Raw genomic sequence first — 20269 nt, forward strand, 5'->3', positions numbered from 1 at the left:
AAAGAGTTTTTAAAATTTATATGGTGATGAAGCTCGTTTTTATTTCATTCTATGAGTATAGAAATTAATTTCAGAAATTTTCACTTAATAAATTCTTCACAAATAATATGAAAAAAAAAAAAAAAAATACAATATAAAAAGTTAAAGTGTATTATCAAGACTTCAAAATTTACTGCATATATTGATATAATAAAACATAGAATGAGTCTTTTTTTATTTTTATATATACTCTTTTATTTTTATTTTTATTTTTATTTTTTTTTTTTTTCGTGCTTGAAAAAAAAAGATTCCAAAATATTTGTGAAGTGTGCATTTTTTATTTTAAGAAAATAATTACCAAATAAAAATTGATTTCTTTTTTTTTTTTTATAATGAAAAATTAAAATAATTATCGGCACAAAAATAAACTCTATTTTTATTTTATTTTTTTTAGGGAGCTTTTCATAATATTTATTTTTATTTCTCTTTTGAAACATTAAATAATGCATAGATGTAAACTAAATTTTCTCAAAAAAACTTCACAGCTTTAATTTTTCAATGAAAATCAAACTTTTTGTAATTATAAAATAAATAATTTTTTTTTAAAATAAGTTATTGCTGTAACATACTATGCTTTGAAGATAATATCTTCATATATATGAAAAAGAAAATAAAAAAATATAAATAGGCTTTTTAACATACATTTTTATAGTTTTTTTTTTTAAGATTTAAAAACTTTTTTAACGTAAAAATTAAAAAAATAAAATAATATATTATACTATATTAAAAAATAATGAAAAAACATATTAGTATATTACATACACATAATAGAATATTTAATAATCTTAAAATTTTAATTATTAACGCAAAAAATTATGAAAAGTGTGTGTTAATTTATATTATATATTATTAATATAAATATTTATATATTTTTTTTTTTTTTTTTTGTAATTTTTCATATACATGATTCATTTTCTATAATTTTTTTGTATTTTTTTTTTTTTTTTTTTTATGAAGAATAATATTCACGAATGTAATGCTTTTGTGCGTAACCGTAGTTTTTTTTATTTTTGTTTTCATTAATCTAATAAGGAAATCGGAAAATCTTGTTTTATAAATAATTTACATATTGAAGATTTTCAACTTTTTTTTGCTAATCTTCGTTTAATTTAATAATAACTATAGACATATCATCATAAAGTCTTCTTTTATATTTCGGAAGAATATTTAAAAATTGTTCCATTGATAAATTAGCAGCATTTGCTGCTCTTTTTAAAACATTTTGAACAATTGCTTTTGAAGCTTTTTCAAGAGATGTTTTATTTTGTCTAACTATATTAACTATTTCTTTTTCTTTTAAAAAATCTCCAACTCCATCCGTCATCAAAATAATAAATTCATCAGAATCACTTTTCTTTATTTTTTGTATTTCCGGCTTTGCAGTAATATATGGAAAAGAATGAGGCTTATTAACAATGAATCTCTTGTGAATGTAATCATAAGCAAAATATTTATGTTTTAAATAGAAATCACCTAAATTTCTGGTTGGTTGTAATCTTCCTTTAACATAACAGTAATCATAATTATCTAATAAAAGTTTATTAATTTTATCTGATATGCTTAACATTTGAAAATTTTCTTCTTCTTTCTTCTTTATTTTTTTACATAATACTATATCATTTTCATTTGGATGATCTTCAAGTAACTTTTTTCTTTCACTTACTTGATTAGCATTGTGAATATTATTTAAAGGAATATAATCATCTTTTCTAACTAATAACCCTTTGGAATCACCTACATTACTTATATAATAATTGTTCTTATCTATTAGCACACTTAAACAACAAGCACCTATTCTTGAATATTTTATATAACCCTTAACAAAAAATTCTTTTACATTCTTTAAAATATCACTATCTAAATTTAAATATGCTTCCTCTAAACTTGATATAATGTCATTTTCATCTAGATTTTCTTTTTTTCCCTTTTTTATTTTTTCTATTAATTGCTTTTTTACATAATATCCTAATGATCTTTTTGCTATTTCTGCAATTGCACCTCCACCATGGCCATCAATAACACCAGCAAATAAAAAATCATTATTTAAATAATTGCTCATTTTAATAGATTTTGAATTATTTTCAAATATATCATTTATTAAATCATTTTTATTTTTATTGTAGGGAGTTCCTTCATCTTTCTTTTCATTTTCTACATTTTTGTTTAGCATTTCGTTATCGCAAGTTTCAATTTTTTGTTCCAAATCCGTTTCATTTTTTTCAATTATTAAACTAGTTTCAAATGAATCAACAAATTTTTCATCAAGTTCATTTCCTTTTTTGAGAGCAGTTTTTCTTTTTTCTAAATCTTTTGAATTAATATTTATATTATATATAAAGCATCTATCTTCTATTGGAGTATTAGCTGCATATTGAATCATATACATTTTTTCTTTATGTTTTAAAAAATAAAAGGCATCCACTTGATCAAGTTCTTCAAATTTTAATTCCAACTTATTTATATCCTCATCATTACTACTGGTAAAATCATTTACATTTTTTTTTGTAAATGCTGATTCATCACATGTTGCATATTTAACATCAACTGATATTGCCAATAAAGAAAAGGCTAAAATTATCAGAAATTTTCTTTTTCTCAATTCTCTTCCCAATATAAATGAAATATTATTTAGAAATTTCGTTTTTATTTTCACTTTCTTATATAAACTTAATGTATATACATTTTTTTCTTCTATATTTTGGTTATATTTTGGAATGCAAAAAAAAAAATTTCTTTTTTGCTTAAAAATATAGCTTCTTTTTAACAAGCATGGTACTGAAAAATAATTCTTGAAGTACATTTTAAATATATATTGTTTGTAAACAAAAAAATAAATAAAGACTAAATTGTATATATAAATTTGAAATAGTAATAATAAAAAAATTAAAAATAAAATAATATATTTAAATTCATTATTTAAAATTTTAACAAAAAAATGTCGTAAAAAAAAAAAAAAAAAATTCTAAATACTATCCAATACTATTTTATCATAAGGTGAAAAATAAAAAAAAAAAAAAAAAATACTATTTTTAACAATATCCTTGTATTTATGGATATTTTATTAAAATATAAGTGAGTATAGAAAAATATATGAAATCATTTTTTTAATTGATATATCTAATAATTTATTTTTCTATGAAACCACTATTATCTTAAAAGAAAAGTGTGCTAGAATGTACTATATATATAATCGAATAAGAGTAATTAAAAGAATAATTTTTTGTAACAAACTCTTTTTTATTTTTTAACATTTTCAACAAGTAGATAAATAAAAATAAAATATATTTGAAAAATAAATAATAAATAATAAATAATAAATAATAAATAATAAATATTATACATAACTTCCTGAAACAAAAAAGAATTTAAAAATATTTTATAAATTTTATTAATTTTTTTAAATATATTTATGAAAAATGTGTAATTAGAAATAAAAATCTTTATCCTCCATAGAATTCTTTTAATGAAATATTAAAAAAAATAAAAAAAGGGAAAAAAGAATAATTAAGAATGGTAGATAAAAAGAAAACATTTTTAATATTGTAATAAAAAAAAAAAAAATTTACTAGTCTTACAGTATAATAAAGAGAAATTATAATTAATCATATAAACTAATGATATAACATTTAAAAAAAAAAATTTTTTTTTTTTATATAAAAATTGATATGGACATTTACATTAAAAACTAATATATATATTTGTATAAATATATATTTTTAATGTTTATACTTACTGAATATACATATAAATACATAAAAACAATTATCAATATATTTCATTTTAATTATTTAAAAAAAAAATGGGTATACTATTTATTGTATTTTTATCCTCGTTTGTGTTACTAAACAAATCAGGGTTTAAATCATCTAAAACCAGTAAATTATTTGACTCTTTATGCACATTTTTCTTTTCTGTATTTATTAATTTATTAATGTTATTTAATGAAGACGTACTAATATTACTAGAACTACTTATATATTTACTATTTTTTTCTTGACAATTATAATCTCTGGGATTCAAGGATAAAGGAAATGTATACTTTTTTTTTAAACAAAAATTCAAGTTTTTTTTTTTTTTTTTTTCATATGCGTCTGTATTTTGTTTTGAATTATTAATTTTTAGTAAACAAGAAATTTTTTTTTTTAAATTTTTTTTTTCTTCTCTTAGGCAAATTGATTCATTTAAAAGTTTATTTAATAAATGATTATAAAAAATATTTATTTTTTTTTGTTTTTTTAATTCTTTTAATAACATAATGTTTAAATTGATATATTTATCACCTGAATTAGAACAAAAGCAATTCTGCTTCATATTTAAGTTATTGCATTTTCCAATTTGTTCATTGTTAATTGTTAAGTAATCTATATAATTTATATTACTATTAATGATTCCAGATGCTCTGTTTAGTAAGAAATTATTATCTATATAGATATCTTCAATATTTATCAAATCTAAATTGATATAATCTATGTTACTAATAAGATATTTTATATCCATTTTATTTTTCATACTTTTTTCAGTATCATTATGAATAAGAATGTTTTCTATTTGTTCGTCGCTACAAGATTTAATGCTTTTATTATTTATTTTTTTTCCTTCCCTTTTTTCTATATGTAGTCCATTATTAGAAAAAGAATGGAATTTTATATTTTCCTTTAAATCATTAGAATTCTCACATTCTTTTTTTAAATTATTTTTACTCCTTTTAAAATTATCATTTATATTTATATAATTTTTATTATTGTCGGAATTCGTTCTAAGCATATATAAATCAACATATTCTTCTTTTTCTATTTCTTCTTTTGCTCTTTCTTCCTTTGTTATTTCTTTTTCTTCTTTTTTTTTAATTTCTTGTTTTTCTTCTTCATTTTCTTTTATTAAATTTTTTTGTTTTTTTTCATCACATTTATTCTTAATGATCCATGGATTTTTTTCTACTTCTTTTATTTCTATTTTCTTATGAGTACCTTCTTTGAACTTCCCTTTTTCTTCTTCATTTATATCATTAATAATAGTCTTTAGATTTTGCATATCTTTATTCATATCATAATTTCTTAGTTCATTGTTATCTAGAAATAATGACGTTTCTTTTTCTACATTGATATTTTGTTTTGTTTCACGAGGATTAGAATTTGCATAATCTTTTTTATTTAAATTATTCATATTATTAATATCTTTATTTATGCTAATGTGAGCATATAAATAGTTATATCCATTTCCTATAAAATTATATTGAATATTGTTAATATTCTTTGCATCATTTGACAATTTTGTCTGTATTAATTTATTCAAATTTTGTATTTTTTTTAAGGAATCTAATAAAAATAACTTATGATCTTTTGTTAAAATTATAATATTATCTTCATTACAGCAGAAATCACTAATTTGAAGATTAGAAAAGTTAATTTTTTTCAATTTGAGAATATTATTTCCCCAAATGTAAAAATTATTATTCTTTGTTAAGCATGCAGAATATAATTTACTTAGACACACCTTTATAATTATATCATTTTCTAAATTTATTTTTTTTAATTTATGACTTGATATATTATTATTTATACCTAATTCTCCATTTTTATTATATCCCCATGTATATAATTTTCCATTTTTTGTTAATAAGGCATTGTGTTCGTAACTGGAATATATGCTACTTATTTTTAATTTTTTTTTTATCTCCATTTTTTTGGGAAAATATACATTTTCCTCACTTTTAAAACCTAATTTCCCATTTATACCTGAACCACATGAATAAATATTAAAATTTGATATTTTCCTATTTACAAATTTTTTTTTATTTGTTTTTATTATTTTTATTACATCGTTTACATAATTAATTTTGAAGTTTTTTTTATCATTTATTTCATTATTTTTTTCATGTTTATATTTCTCTTTATCTGCATCTTCATTTTCCTCTTCTTCCCCGTTGTTTTTTTCTTCTTCTTCTTCTTCTTCTTCCTCTTCTTCTTCTTCCTCTTCCTCTTCTTCTTCTTCCTCTTCACTTTCTTCTTTATTTTCCTTTCTAATGTTTTGCACTTCAAATTCAACACTGTAATCTTCAGTAAATTTGCTCTTCATTTTACTATCCATTTCATCATTAATATTTATTTCTAATTTGCTTAAGTAATTTTGCCTATCTTTTTTTTTTGTAACTGAATTATCTAGATTACCATTTTTTTTTATTTTAAAATTGTTGCAGTAATTATAATTTTCGCATTCTGATTCAGTTAAAAAAATAGAATGATTTTTTCCACAAGCAATATCAATAACTTTTTCATTAAAATAAATTAATAAAGGAGTATAAATTTCTACAGTATTTTCTCCTATACCTAGTTGACCATGATCATTATTTCCCCAAACAAAAATGTTGTGATTATACATTAAAGCAATTATATGTTCATATCCACATGATATTTTACTAATTTTTTGTTTTGATAAAATAGAATTAATTGTTAGTTTATTTCTATTTATTTTATCTCCTAAACCTAATTGGCCATAATTATTTAACCCCACTATTTCAAAATCATCATTTTCATAAATAATTATTATATTATTAGGGCCATTATATATATTCTTTATATTTATGGAATTCCTTATATTTAATAAACAAAATTCCTTTTTTTTATCTACTAAAAATTCCTATAAAAATATATACAACATAAATATTAAATAAAATTTACAATGTTTCTTTTTTTGTATATTAAATTAACTCATATAATTTATATTATTCTGTAACAAATTTTATGTAAAATTTAAATATGAATATGTATAACAGTTATATATCTTAAAATGAATTGAACTTAATTCATTAATGTTACATAAATTTTATAATATATATAGTATTTTAAATTTTTAATAAATTCATGTTGAACAAATAACTTTTAAAATTAAACTTTTAATTATGTTCAATAAAGGAATATTTTTATTATTTATTCAGTGAATATTATTTTTATTAATCTGCTTCAATTTTTTTTATTTTTTAATACCATACATTGGTTCCTTGAATAATAAGTTTATTTTTTCCATTTCCTTGCCCCATTTTATATAAAAAATATTTTTGTAACATTTTAAAAAAATTACGAATATTCAGGTATAATTTTTATATTTTATTTTTTATTCATGCATATATTTTCCACCTTATCTACTTAATAGTTCATAGTATTAATATAAGCTATTTATAATATTTTTTTTTCTTCTTTTTAATTTAATAAATCTACAATAGTTGCAAATAAAAGTATCTGCTTTATCTTTTATTTATACTCTCTTTAAATATGCATAAATAAAAAAAAAAAAAATGTGTATATTTTTTTTTGTGTAAATTTCAAAATATCCTATCCAAAGTAATATATTTTAAAATAAAATTAAAAATAATGTTTTCTATCATTATGCATTTTTATAAGTAATCATCTTTATATTAATTATACTATTTTTCAATACTTTTCTTTTTTTTTAGATACAATTATTAAAATATTTTCAATAAGTTCAAGCTTTTAGATAGAAAAGTAAAAAAAAAAAAAAAATGTGGATAAAATCTTGTACTTTTATTACATTTATATATATGTGTCATTAATAAAAATTATTACTTTAATTAAAATTAAAATTTTTAAAATTCTAAAATTTTTCACAGAAATCAATATTTATGTTTTACACTATTTTATTAAAATATAGTTTAATAAAAAAAAAAATGTAACAAAAAAAAAATAAATAAAATCATGCACTCTTTTGATACAGATTCATATTGTAATAATTGCAATATACATTCATATTAGACAAAAGAAATAATAAAATGATGACACTTATTTAATTCAAAAAAAATTAATTACATTTTAAATAATAGAAAAATAAAAAGTAAAATAATATAAGAAGATTATATAAAAAAAATTCAAACATATTTAAAAATTAAAGATACAAAAAAAAAAAGAGGAAAAAGGAAAAAAAAAAAGTTATAAATATTTTTAAGCAACTTTTGAAGAAAACTTCTTAGAAAATACCAGGTAAATTGAAACAAAAAAATCTACAACAAAAGCTAATAAGCTTGTAGTAATATTTGCAAAATATATATATAAAAAACTCTTTAAATTGCAAAACCATTTAGTTTCTATAATATCTGATGGTATATCCAGTGTACTCGAAGCTTTTTCTTTAAGGATTTTGCCGACTTCTATATACTCTTTATAAGAGCAGAAAAAAAAATTTTCTTCAAGTATATAAGTTGAAAAAAGTATTTGACTCAATATAACAATAATGGCACAAACGCTTATCAATACACCTACTAAAAGAAAAAATTTACACGCTTTTAAAATGGAGTACAAATCATAAAATCCAGATGCCCCGAAAAAAACTGCAGAGAAAAATGTACTAAATATGAGCAATTGAAAATAGTATAATTTTTGTTTTTGAGTAGCAAGTACTATAATTTTAATAGTTTCATTAAGATTTTCTAAGCTGAAATTACTATACTTTGAAAGTATATTATTAAAAAAATACTTGTTTTTTAAGTAAAAATAAAATAAAGCTAAAGAAATAAAAGCTGTTAATATTTTAATGTAGAATATAAAAAATTTCTTTCGAAAGGGTTTTTCCGTGTCAAGATATAATGCAAAAAACTCAACTAATAAAAACAATGAAAAACTTAAAGAAAAAAAATTTGCATATTTATGCATTATACATAAATTATTTCCTGAATTTATAAACAAACTAATTTTATTATTATAATTTTCAAACCAATATAAATATTCTTTTAAATTACAAAAGAATAGTTGATTATCAAAATTTTCCATAAAAATTAAAGAAATAACTAATATTTGTAAATTTAAATTTATCAATCTTACAATTTTTTTATATTTACTTAATTTTTTATTGATATTAAATAAAATATTAACTAAGCATAAAAAAATAAGAAAAGATCCGCACGTAAAATTTATTATATTAAATGACTTATTATAATTATGGAATATTTTATCATCTTTTAAAAGGTTTTCATTATCTATTTTATACAATTCTTTTTCTTCTGTACTTAATGATAAATTATTATCTGATATTACTTCCCAAAGTATCATATGTGCTATTGTAGTAATTATCCATAATACCCAAGGTCCGAAAGGAATAATTTTTGATTTCTTTAAGTGAGTCATCGTATATTTCAATGTAGTTAGATTCCCAATTATTTGTTTTTTTATTTTATTTTATTCTTTTTTTATTTATTTTACTAATATTTTAGATAATAATAAAATAAAATAAATGTCAATATATTTTAATTGTTTCTATTAAACAACTCACATTTTGTGAATATCATAATTTAAAAGCACTTTAATTTTTTATTTTCTTTTAAAAATAATAATCCATATTTTTTTAGTGCTTTATATTAACATTTTATTTTGATTAAAATAAGAAAATATATAATATTTTAATAAATGTGTGATTATAATTCTTTTTATACGAAATATAATTTAACTCAAAAATAAATAATTTTTTCTTTCTATAATATATATTTATATACTATACATAAAAGGTAAAAAAAAAAAAAAATTATTTTTAGAATATTTTTTTTAATGTTTTTTTTAATTTTTATTTTACTCTTTAGATATTATATATATATTTTAGCATTGAGCACAAAAAAGTTTTTTTTTTAAATATACCTATAGTAAATATATATTATTATGCATACAATACGAAACTATATATAATAATATGTTTGTATTATTTATTTTATACACTTCACATTTTTATTCAAAAACATAATGTTTCAAGTGTCACATTTTATAATTATAATATATATATATATATATATAATGAAATAAAAAAAAAATTAATTTAATATTGGGCATGCTTTTATACAATGCATACATATGAAACAAATACTTTTTTTTCTTTCATTGTTAGTACCTTTTTTTTTTTTTTATCTAATATAAAATGTCTTGAAAAAAAAAAAAAAAAAAGGGAATTAACTAACGTATATATTTCAAATAGTGAGAGCATTATAAATGTTTTTATGCTCCTATGGAATTACATCACTAATTTAAATTAAAAAGATTATCAGAAAGTTTTTAATGTTTTACAAAAAAAAAAGAAAATATATGAAATAATAAGGGATGAAATAAAAAATAAAAAAAAAAAGCTTGATTTTATTGTAGGTTTGAGTAGAAAATATAAAAATAATAATGTTGTGAACATAAAATCAGTAAGTTCAATTAAATTAAAATATCTACATCTAAAATGGAATTATTCCATGAAATATATAATAAATTTAAAAAAATGTGTGTATTTAATTTCTGAATAATTATTTTTTAACATAAAGCCTTAGCTAAATCTTCCACTTGTTCAACTTCCATTGGTAGATTTTCTTCCTTAAATTTAGATTTAATAGGTCTTTTTAATCCATTTTTATCTACTTTTACTAAAACATAATTAACTGAAAAATACACAACACAATTTTTCTCTTTTAATTTACTTATCTCTTGATTACTTAAATTAATTGAACTGCTATCATCATCTTCATCATAATTATCTAAAATTTTATGAATATTTTGTTCTTCATTTGCATCTGATTCTGAATTATTAAGCAATAAATTTGTAAAACTTGAGTTTTTGTTCATTTCATCACTACTTGATCCTACACCATATAAAGAAATCTTCATAGAGGTATTTCCATAATCAGTAATAGCACCAATTATTTTATATTTGTTGTTATATTTCAATACATTTTTATAAGTTATTTCTATATGTCTTACTACAAAGTTCATATGGAATATATCATTTGATGATAATTTAAGAAGATACTGAATAATTGAATTTCCGCAATGTTTCACATGGTTAGAATGATACATAACACTTAAAAGATCTAAATCAGAAAAGCTTACTTTTTTTTTAACATATAAAATAGTATGTAATTTTCCATCTATATTAAATTTTATATTTTTCGATTCTGCATTTTGTTGGTAAAAGAATAAAAAAGCTTGTATTAAAAGTAATATTGGAAATATCTTCATTTTTATATATATTTAAGATATATGAAAATATAATGTTTTAATTATTAAAAATTTGATATATTTAAATAATTTAAACAAATATATATTTTAAATAAACAACAAATTATGAAGAATTATGTTGACAAAAAATTATAATAATATCATTAATAAGAATAAAATTTTTATTACTCACTTTTTTAAAGATGAGTTTTAAAATATATATTGTATTTGTTATATATAATACATTATACTTTTATAAAAAGTACTAATTTAATTTTTTATAAATTTAAAGAAATAAAAGTATAAAATTTAAAAATAAAAAAAAAATTAAAAAAAAAGAAAAAAAAAATTTAATTTTTGGAATTTAAAAAAGAGAAAATTATTAAAAAAAAATTAATTTCTTTTCAGCATGCTTCACAAATGAGCGAATTTTCGATTGGAGTAACGAACAAAAAAAATATATAATATATATATATATATATATATAAATATATGTATATATATATATATAAAGATATTAATGCACTTTAACAACATACAAGGGTTACATGAAGTTATATATATATGAAGTAAAATAAATAAATCTTATGTGGATAAAAATAATTGATTAAATATAAAATATTTGTATGGTATTATAAAACAGATATTTTTCCTTATAACGTCAAAAAAAACTTATCTATTTCTTTACCTTTTATTTTTCATCTTTTTTTTTTAATAATCTAAAAAAAAAAAAGATATATGTAATATATATAAATAAATTAAATTTGCTTTTAAAATATATCTTTAAGAAAATATGTTTTAATTTTGGCTAATGAGAGCATATATTTAAAATTATTATATTACATAATTTTATTTTTATATATATTCATTTATTAAATATAAAAACAAAAATATATAAATAAAATGTTTTAATTCAGCTAACTTCTTTTCTTTTCGTTCTTTATTCAATTTTAATTTAAATAAGTGTCTCTCATCGTGAATTCTAAAAAAAATTAGAAAATTATAAATAAATGCATATTTGTGAATTTATTTATAATTTTCATTTTTTATTAACTTGTAAAAATCCTTGGTTTTCGATAAAAGTTGCAACTCTTCCTTTAGTTTTTTTGGATGATCGTTATTTATTCTATTTTCTATTTCCCTATTAAAAATAAAAAAGGAATTAAAATAATTTTTTTAGATTTTTTAAAATTTATTTTGTAATTATGTGTTAATGATTTTTTTTTTTTTTATGTAAGGATTCTTTAGATAGTATATATATATATATCTATTATCATTATTGAGTTATGTAAAAGATATCTATTTTTTTTTTTTTTTATGTAAGGATTCTCTATATTGTATATATATATTATTATTATTGAGCTATGTAGAAGATATCTATTTTTTTTTTTTTTGAATTTATATTCTTTTTAATTATATAATTATTTTATATTTATATAAATTATACTCAGGTAACTGTAAAGAATCGTTCCTCCAGTATTGAGAATTAGATAAATTTGTTTTTTTTTTTAATTCTATTAGTTTATTATTTAGATAAATACGTAAATTATGATCATCCATAATCTTTGCGCTTACAAAAATTTCATTATCTTTATTTATTTTCATAAATATATTATCAAAAAAATTAATAAAATTAATCCAATTATTAAATACTTTGTAAACTGATATTCCCGATGTAATGATTTTATGAGGATAAAAAGAATATTCGTATATATGCTTATAAATATTTTTTATATTTATAATACACTTATTAAATTGTAAATATTTAAATAAATTTAAAGCAACGTTTATAGAACTATAATTGTAATGTTCTTGTTTAAAAAAATAATTAAAATCATTAGTTTTATTAGTGTATAAACTTTTAAATTTTAATATTTTATATTGTAAGGATAATGGAAGCCTTATATTAACATTTCGTATACATTTATACATATCCTCCTTATTTAAAAAAGTAGCATAACATATATTATTATTTATATAAGGATCATTTTTATTGCTTAAACATCTAATAATTTTTAATCTTCCATATTTATTTAAACTTTTTCTCAATCTTTCTTGAATGTATTCATTAGTTTTATTATTAGGCAAATTTGTTATTTCTATTGTATTTTCACCATATATATACATATATTCATATCTAAGAAAATAAAAAAAATTATAAACATATTAAAAATAACAAAATATAAAATCTTTATACTAACTTTACAGTAAATTATCACAAAAAATTCATAAGTAATAATTCCAAATTACCCTGATTTAGGTGTGCAATATCTCCAATCAATGTAATTTTTAGAATATTTAGAATATAATGGTTGATGAAATAAACTAACATCTATCCTTTTTTTTTTTTTCTTTTCTATGTAACACTTTATTTTACTCCCACCTGGGTATTTATGAAAACATCTTTTAAAAATCATTCTTTTTTCATAAATTAAGGTCTTTTAAATATTTCATTATTTATATATATACATGAATTATTAAATCACATATAAATTATCATTGTGTATTTTAAAACATAATTATATAAGAATGTATTAATTTAAAAATTTTTTTTTTTCATATTTTTGTGTCAATAAATTTGTTCATTCTATTTAGAAAAAAAAATAAAAAAAGTTATGAAATAAAAGTTAGATATTGTTCCTTTAATTAAATTTTTTTTTTTTTTAATGTTTTAATTATTTTCACTAATAAAAGAGTTAATAAGAAAATAATTAAAGAAAAATTACTTTTTACAAATATAAAATAAATTAAAAAGCACTGCAAATGAAATTTTTTATTTTTTGCAAATTAATTCAAAATAAGAATAAAGAAAAAAAAAAAATAAATAAATAATTTGAGTTAAAAATGAAAAGGAAATTACTAAATATGAAAAAAAATGATTACAAAATAAAAGAAAAAAAATTCATATCTCTTAGAGACAACCTTATAATGATATAAAAAATTAAAAATGAATTTTCATGCTTATGAGCAGACATATATATGCCTATAAAAAAAAAAAATATATTATCTTAAAATCTGTGTGCATAAAAAAATTACTTTTTTAAATCCTTTAAAGAACAGATTTGATAATTTTTTATAAAATGAGAAATATATAATATAAAAAAAAGGAAAAAAATACTTATTTCTTATACCTTTTATATTATTTTCTTATTTAATTTATAAAAAAAAAAGAAAATGTAATATATATATATATATATCCATTTTTAATAAGAATTTATTTTTATGATGTTTCTATTTTATTTAGACAAAAAAATAATATTTATAAAAAAGTAAAAAATAAACATTTTTTTTTCTTTTTCTTTTTTATTCTATAAGACTTTTAAAATTAAATTCACAAATATAAAATATGGAGAAAATAGAAAGAAATAAAAGAAAACTAGATGATACTATTAACAAAGATGAATATGAAACTAATGAAAAAAAAAGGAAAAACAATAAGATGGAAAAGAAATCAATAAACGAAAAAATGGATAATAGTTTGCACATACAAAATAACATTTTCATAAAAAAAATAAAGGAAAATAAATTACAATTTGAGAAAAATGATAATATTGAAAGTATATATAGAAAACTAAAATCAAACATCATTTCATTAAATGTGTCATATATCAAAATGGAACATTACGATTCCTTTATTTTTTATGAAAAAAGCAAAATTGATTTCCTGTTGCCTGAATTAGATACAATACTGAATTCATCAAATATAGATATATTGAGGGAATTGTGTAATATATCATTTTATCCAATATATAATGAAACAGTTAAAAAAAAAAAAAAAAGAAAAAAAATATATTTAAATATTTAATGTATAAATTTATTAAAGTTTAAAGAAAGAGTTCAAATTATTGGTAGATCATTAGTTTAATTTTCTCAAAAATATTAAATTTTCAAAAGTATTTTTTAAAAGTTATGTATATGTATGCAAATATATATATTAATATGTATTAAAGAAAATTATAGTAATATAAAAAAAAAAAAAAAATATATTATTACTAATTTTTTTATATATATTTCTTATAATATTTATAATTGCTGTAAATAAAAATTTATAATCTTTAACAATTGATATATTCAAAAAAAAATTTCTTTGAAGCTAAGTAAAAGGATAATGGAATGGTTAATGAAAGATAGAAATAGAAATCAAAATAAAGAATATACTGGAAATATAAATATGTCCTATTTATTTAGTTTAAATATTATTCTAACTTATTTAATTTACAAAAATGATGATTATTCAAATTATTCTTGCTTGATTTACCTTAATATATTACAAGTAGAAAGAAGCATAATAAATTATATATATTATATTTATTTATTTATTTATTTTTATTTTTTTTTTTTAACAAATTTTCTAATATATATAGTGGATGCAAAATGAAAAAAAAGGTTTGAAATTTTGTCTTTTTATATTGAAGGGAATTCTTAAGAGATTTCTATTTTGTTCTTTTTATTTCAATGATAAAAAAATTAATAAATCCAAAAAAACTGATAATGAATATGAATTAAATGGTATAAATTTATAATGAATTTTGGGATGAAACTTTTTAATGTGCTTAAAAAAACTATGATTTTATATGTATAGACATATAAAAATTTATATATATATAAAATTTTTAACATTAATCTCTTTTTTTTTTTTTTTTTTTTCAAGAGGAAGCATTAGATGTTTTAAAAAGTATATTTGTTGCATTATATAATAGCTTAGAATATATAAATATAAGCAATTTGGTTAATATCAATGATAAAAATTGTATCTTTGAATTAATTAAATTTTTTATTGAATTAATTAAAAGGCCTTTAATTCATTCAGTTCATATATTATGTATTAACTACTTAATAAAAATTGTGAAAAAGTGTTATGATTTTCGATTTTATTATAATATAAATGTAGAATTGTACGATATTGGTCCGGAAGTAAATATTTTTGTTAAAATTGTAAATTTAATTTTTGCTAAAATTTTATCTATTTTTAAAGATACAAAAAATGAAGAAAATATATATTCTGCTGAAGAAATTAATAATATTAACAATTTAATTATTTTATTTTTTAAGAATATTCTAAATAGTTGTATTAGAATTATTATACCTCAAGTATTACTCAATAATAAATTAAAAAATAACTATTTATTAATTAATGAAAAGAAAAATAATACAGAGAAGAAAAATAAAGAAGAAATAAGTTTTGAAGATCAAATTGTTCTAAATGCATGTAATATAATTAATATTAGAAAAAAGAAGATAATAATATACAAGTCAATAAATTAAAATAATTTAAAAAAAAAAAAATTTTTTAAATTATATTACTGAGTATCAATTTTTAATTATCATTTCTTATTAATATTTCTGTTTTTTTCTTTTTTAATTTTGATTTTATTAGGTGATCCTATATTCTCCTTTATAGAAATATCGATAATTAATCATTGTGATAAATATGAAAAAAATATGTTCATAGATTTAATTAAAATATTAATTAAAGAATGCAGAAAAATTGAAAAAAAACATAATATAATGGAAATCATATGCGATGAGTTTATTCTATTTATCAAAGGAGATGATAATAAGAAAAAAGAGAAATTTTTAGATATAAATTATTTAAAAGTAAGAAAAATTAATAAGAAAAGAATTGATTCAAGTTTGTCATTTAATTTATCGGATGAATATAGCTCTTCAGTTTACTCTGAGACAGAAGAAGAAGAAAAAAATGATGATGAAGAAGAAGTTGAATGTGATAAAGAAGAAGATGAAGCAGAAAATGCATTAGAAAAAGAAATAGAAGGAAATGAATTAAACAAAAAAGGAAAGGAAAATGAAGAAGAGGAAAAAGAAGATATAGAAGAAAATAAGAGAATAAGGAAGAAAATAAAGAAAATAAAATTCATTAATAAGATAAAACATAAAAGAAAGTGCAGTTTAATTATTGATAACAAAAAATATCTAATTACTTATGAATCAGTTATGATTAGATATTTAAATTTATTACTAAAATACATGAATTGTGAAAGATATCAAATAAGAAATATAATACTTGATCTATTCTTAGCTTTAATTAAAAAAAAAAAAACAAATAAAAATGAATCAATTTTTCACAATTTATTTAAGTTATTTTTAGAAAGATTAGAGGATCCTAATATGATTGTAAAAGCAAAAGCTCTATCTATTTTAGTAATCTTAACTAATAGAAAATATCATGACAATTCACTAATACATAATTTTATATTTAATAAAACTAAGGAAAAAATAAATATGTATAAAATAATATCATCAAATGTATATAGTAATAGGAGTAATATAAGAAAATTAACTATACAATATATAGAAGCTATATTTGAAACATTAATAAATAAAAATTTAAATTACAAAATATTTTTAATTTTTATTTCTAATTATATTTATTCATTATCATTAGATTCTATGCCATCTGTACGCAGACAAGTTTTATTAACAGTTAATAATTTATTTATAAATGCTAATGCAAATACTCATATAACTAAAATATGGTTAACTATCATTTTTTCAGCTATAACTGATATAGAAGAAACAGTAAAAGATGAAGCTATTGGTATATTTTTAAATACATTTATTAAACCATCTTTTAATTGCTCTATTTTTAATGTAAAAGAAAAAAGAATTAAAGAGGTTTTAAAAAAAAATAATTTATCATATTTTAAAATAAGCGAATATCTAGATAAGACAGAAGAAAATTTTGTGAATAACAATAATGGTTTTTCTGATAGTAAATTGATCAATGAAATAACTAATGTTTCTAATAATGTAACAAATGTTGTAGAAACAAAACATAATAATGACAAAAACTTAGCTTTAAATAGGTTAATGTGTGATGATATCAATAATAGTGATAGCATTAATTTTATGAAAAAACCATCAATAAAAGAGAAAAACAAAAATGTAAAAAATAATATAGAAGAATATGATAGAAATAATGATGGTATTTTACATTTAATAAACATATGGGAATTATATTTTGAAAAAAATATAAATAATTATTTTCTTACTCTTTTAAAAGTTATGACTAAATATGATTTACTACATTTTAATCTTCTTATATTTTGTTTAAAAAAAAAGAAAAATAATACTCTTGAAGAATTTATAAATCTTTTGAATTCTTTTATTTATAACCTGAGATATTTTTCAATTAGAATGTGGAATACATTTATACTTGATTTTATAATTGAACTATCAAAACATTATCAAAATAAAATAAATATTGAAAATATTTTATTTCTTTTAAGTAGATGTTATAAAATTTATCTTATGAATCTGAGTGTGCAAGAAGATAAAAAAAATATAAATAATTTTGACAATAATAATAAAGAAGATAATAATGCAACAAATGATAATATAAATGAAAAGGGAGAGCATTTACAGAGAATAGTATCGATTAGAGATATGTCATTTAGTTGCAATTTTAGGGATGAATTATTAAATGATTATATTTTAAATAAAGATGATTTAATTGATGAAAAAAATAGTTGTTCTAGTGGAATTTTAAAAAATATTATGTTAAAACTATTTACTATAATTTACAATTTACTAGATAATATCAACGAATTGAGTGATGAATTTTTACAGAAAATGGAATATATGATTTTTCATTTCAATTGCCCCTTGTGCTTCATTTATATTATTTTAAATATATTAATTAAAAAAAAAAAAAATGTAAATGATTTCATAGAAAAATTAAAAAATAAAATAGTATATTTTTTTGAAAATATAGAATCTTTTTCCTACAATAATGTTTTTTGTAACATTTTAATAACATTTGTATTTTTAATAAATCATTTTAAAAAATGTGATACTTTTTTAACTTCAGTTTGTGAAAAATTAAAAAAAATTTATGACAATACAAGAAATAATGATATTAATAATATTATGATAAAAAACTGTATATATTTAACACAAAGTGTTTTACTAATTGATAAAGGCATTAATATTAAAAATGATTTATTTTCAAACATTGAAAAAGATTTGAAAAGTGGGAATATTTCTATGAGTATACTTAATAATTTAATTATATTAATATATTACATGGTTATTAATTTTGGTAGTTCATGTAATAAATTTGTCCTTATTCTTTTACGTTTTTTCAAACATGAAAATTCTTTTATTAGATATTTATCTTTTTATATTATATCTAAACTAATATCAGAAGACTATGTAAAATTTAACAATCAATTTTTTTTTGCCTTTTTATATTTACTAGCTGATAAGAATGAATTAATAAGAAAACAGTCATTATCAGTTTTTAAGCATATTCTTTTAATATATAATAAGACTAACTTAATAAACTACATAATAGAATTTATTTTTGTTTTAAATAATTTTTATAATTTCAAATTAGGCAAGCATTTAAGTAATATAGCAAATAGTTTTGAAATAAAAAATAAAGAAGATAGATATACAATTTATCGTTTTTTATTAGAAAATTTAACTAATAGTGAAAAATTTTCGTTGCAGCAAAAGTTAATTAATGAGTATTTAATTCAGTATGTATACAATTATGATAATTATTATTTTTCTGATGAAAACTTAAACGAAAAAAAAAATATAAAAAGCATTCTTCCTTTAAATGATGAAGATAATGAAGGATCTGTCTTACAAGATGTATTAAATATATTATGTTCGAAATTAATGAAAATAAAAATTAAAAAAGATTTTGCTAAATTAGAAGAAAAAAATAAAAACCTGAAAATAAAAAATGTAGAAAATAGTGTAAAAGTATTACATGATCTCATGAAAAATATTTTAAAAAAGAATACTCTTCCAATATTATTATCATTGCGTGCAATTATGCTAAAATCTAAATCCTTTTTTTTTAAATATATAAATAACCTAGTAATTTATTTGTGCTTAGATTACAAAGATTCTTTAGAAGATTTAATATCTGAAACACATGTTAAAAATGAAATTATAAGCGATATGCAAAATTTTATTTATGTAGATTTAATTCAGTTGCATACAGAACAAAGTGGTATATTTAATAAAAATATTAATATCAATTTTTTAGAATTTTCAGAAAAAGATATAAAAGATGACAATATAACAGATAATCAACTAGTTTATGAAAAAGATAGTTCAAGTGATTATGATGAGGTTACTAATGTTTTACATGGAATACATGATAGTGATGAGAAATCAAAGAAAAAAAAAAAAGCATAAAAAAACAGTGAGCAATGGAAAAAAAAAGAAAAAAAATAAATAAAAAAAAAAAAAAAATACTCAAATTTAAATTTATATATATATATATT

The 20269-nt window shown here is 17.9% G+C and overlaps 6 protein-coding genes across 6 annotated transcripts; 1 reads left to right on the top strand and 5 right to left on the bottom strand.

Moving 5' to 3' along the window:
* Positions 1-1132: 1132 nt before the first annotated feature.
* PPM8 (protein phosphatase PPM8, putative) lies at positions 1133-2839 on the bottom strand (the record flags this gene model as incomplete). Its single annotated transcript, XM_028676772.1, has 1 exon — positions 1133-2839. One exon carries the CDS (start codon positions 2837-2839, stop codon positions 1133-1135), a length of 1707 nt encoding a protein of 568 aa, XP_028533228.1.
* Positions 2840-3819: 980 nt separating this feature from the next.
* Positions 3820-7075, bottom strand: PRELSG_0932800 (regulator of chromosome condensation, putative; the record flags this gene model as incomplete). The annotated part of the gene is made up of 2 exons (XM_028676773.1): positions 3820-6675; positions 7028-7075. 2 exons carry the CDS (start codon positions 7073-7075, stop codon positions 3820-3822), a joined length of 2904 nt encoding a protein of 967 aa, XP_028533229.1.
* A 916-nt stretch (positions 7076-7991) lies between these two features.
* On the bottom strand, positions 7992-9170 carry PRELSG_0932900 (conserved Plasmodium protein, unknown function; the record flags this gene model as incomplete). Its single annotated transcript, XM_028676774.1, has 1 exon — positions 7992-9170. One exon carries the CDS (start codon positions 9168-9170, stop codon positions 7992-7994), a length of 1179 nt encoding a protein of 392 aa, XP_028533230.1.
* Positions 9171-10322: 1152 nt separating this feature from the next.
* PRELSG_0933000 (conserved Plasmodium protein, unknown function) lies at positions 10323-11024 on the bottom strand (the record flags this gene model as incomplete). Its single annotated transcript, XM_028676775.1, has 1 exon — positions 10323-11024. One exon carries the CDS (start codon positions 11022-11024, stop codon positions 10323-10325), a length of 702 nt encoding a protein of 233 aa, XP_028533231.1.
* A 670-nt stretch (positions 11025-11694) lies between these two features.
* On the bottom strand, positions 11695-13420 carry PRELSG_0933100 (conserved Plasmodium protein, unknown function; the record flags this gene model as incomplete). Its single annotated transcript, XM_028676776.1, has 5 exons — positions 11695-11722; positions 11926-11985; positions 12058-12144; positions 12451-13140; positions 13254-13420. The coding sequence occupies 5 exons, from the start codon at positions 13418-13420 to the stop codon at positions 11695-11697; spliced, it is 1032 nt and encodes a 343-aa protein (XP_028533232.1).
* Positions 13421-14349: 929 nt separating this feature from the next.
* On the top strand, positions 14350-20180 carry PRELSG_0933200 (conserved Plasmodium protein, unknown function; the record flags this gene model as incomplete). Its single annotated transcript, XM_028676777.1, has 5 exons — positions 14350-14763; positions 15097-15276; positions 15368-15512; positions 15655-16212; positions 16381-20180. 5 exons carry the CDS (start codon positions 14350-14352, stop codon positions 20178-20180), a joined length of 5097 nt encoding a protein of 1698 aa, XP_028533233.1.
* Positions 20181-20269: the final 89 nt, after the last annotated feature.

The sequence above is a fragment of the Plasmodium relictum genome (genome assembly GCF_900005765.1).
Source record: "Plasmodium relictum strain SGS1 genome assembly, chromosome: 9".
In the NCBI taxonomy this organism is placed as follows: domain Eukaryota; phylum Apicomplexa; class Aconoidasida; order Haemosporida; family Plasmodiidae; genus Plasmodium; species Plasmodium relictum.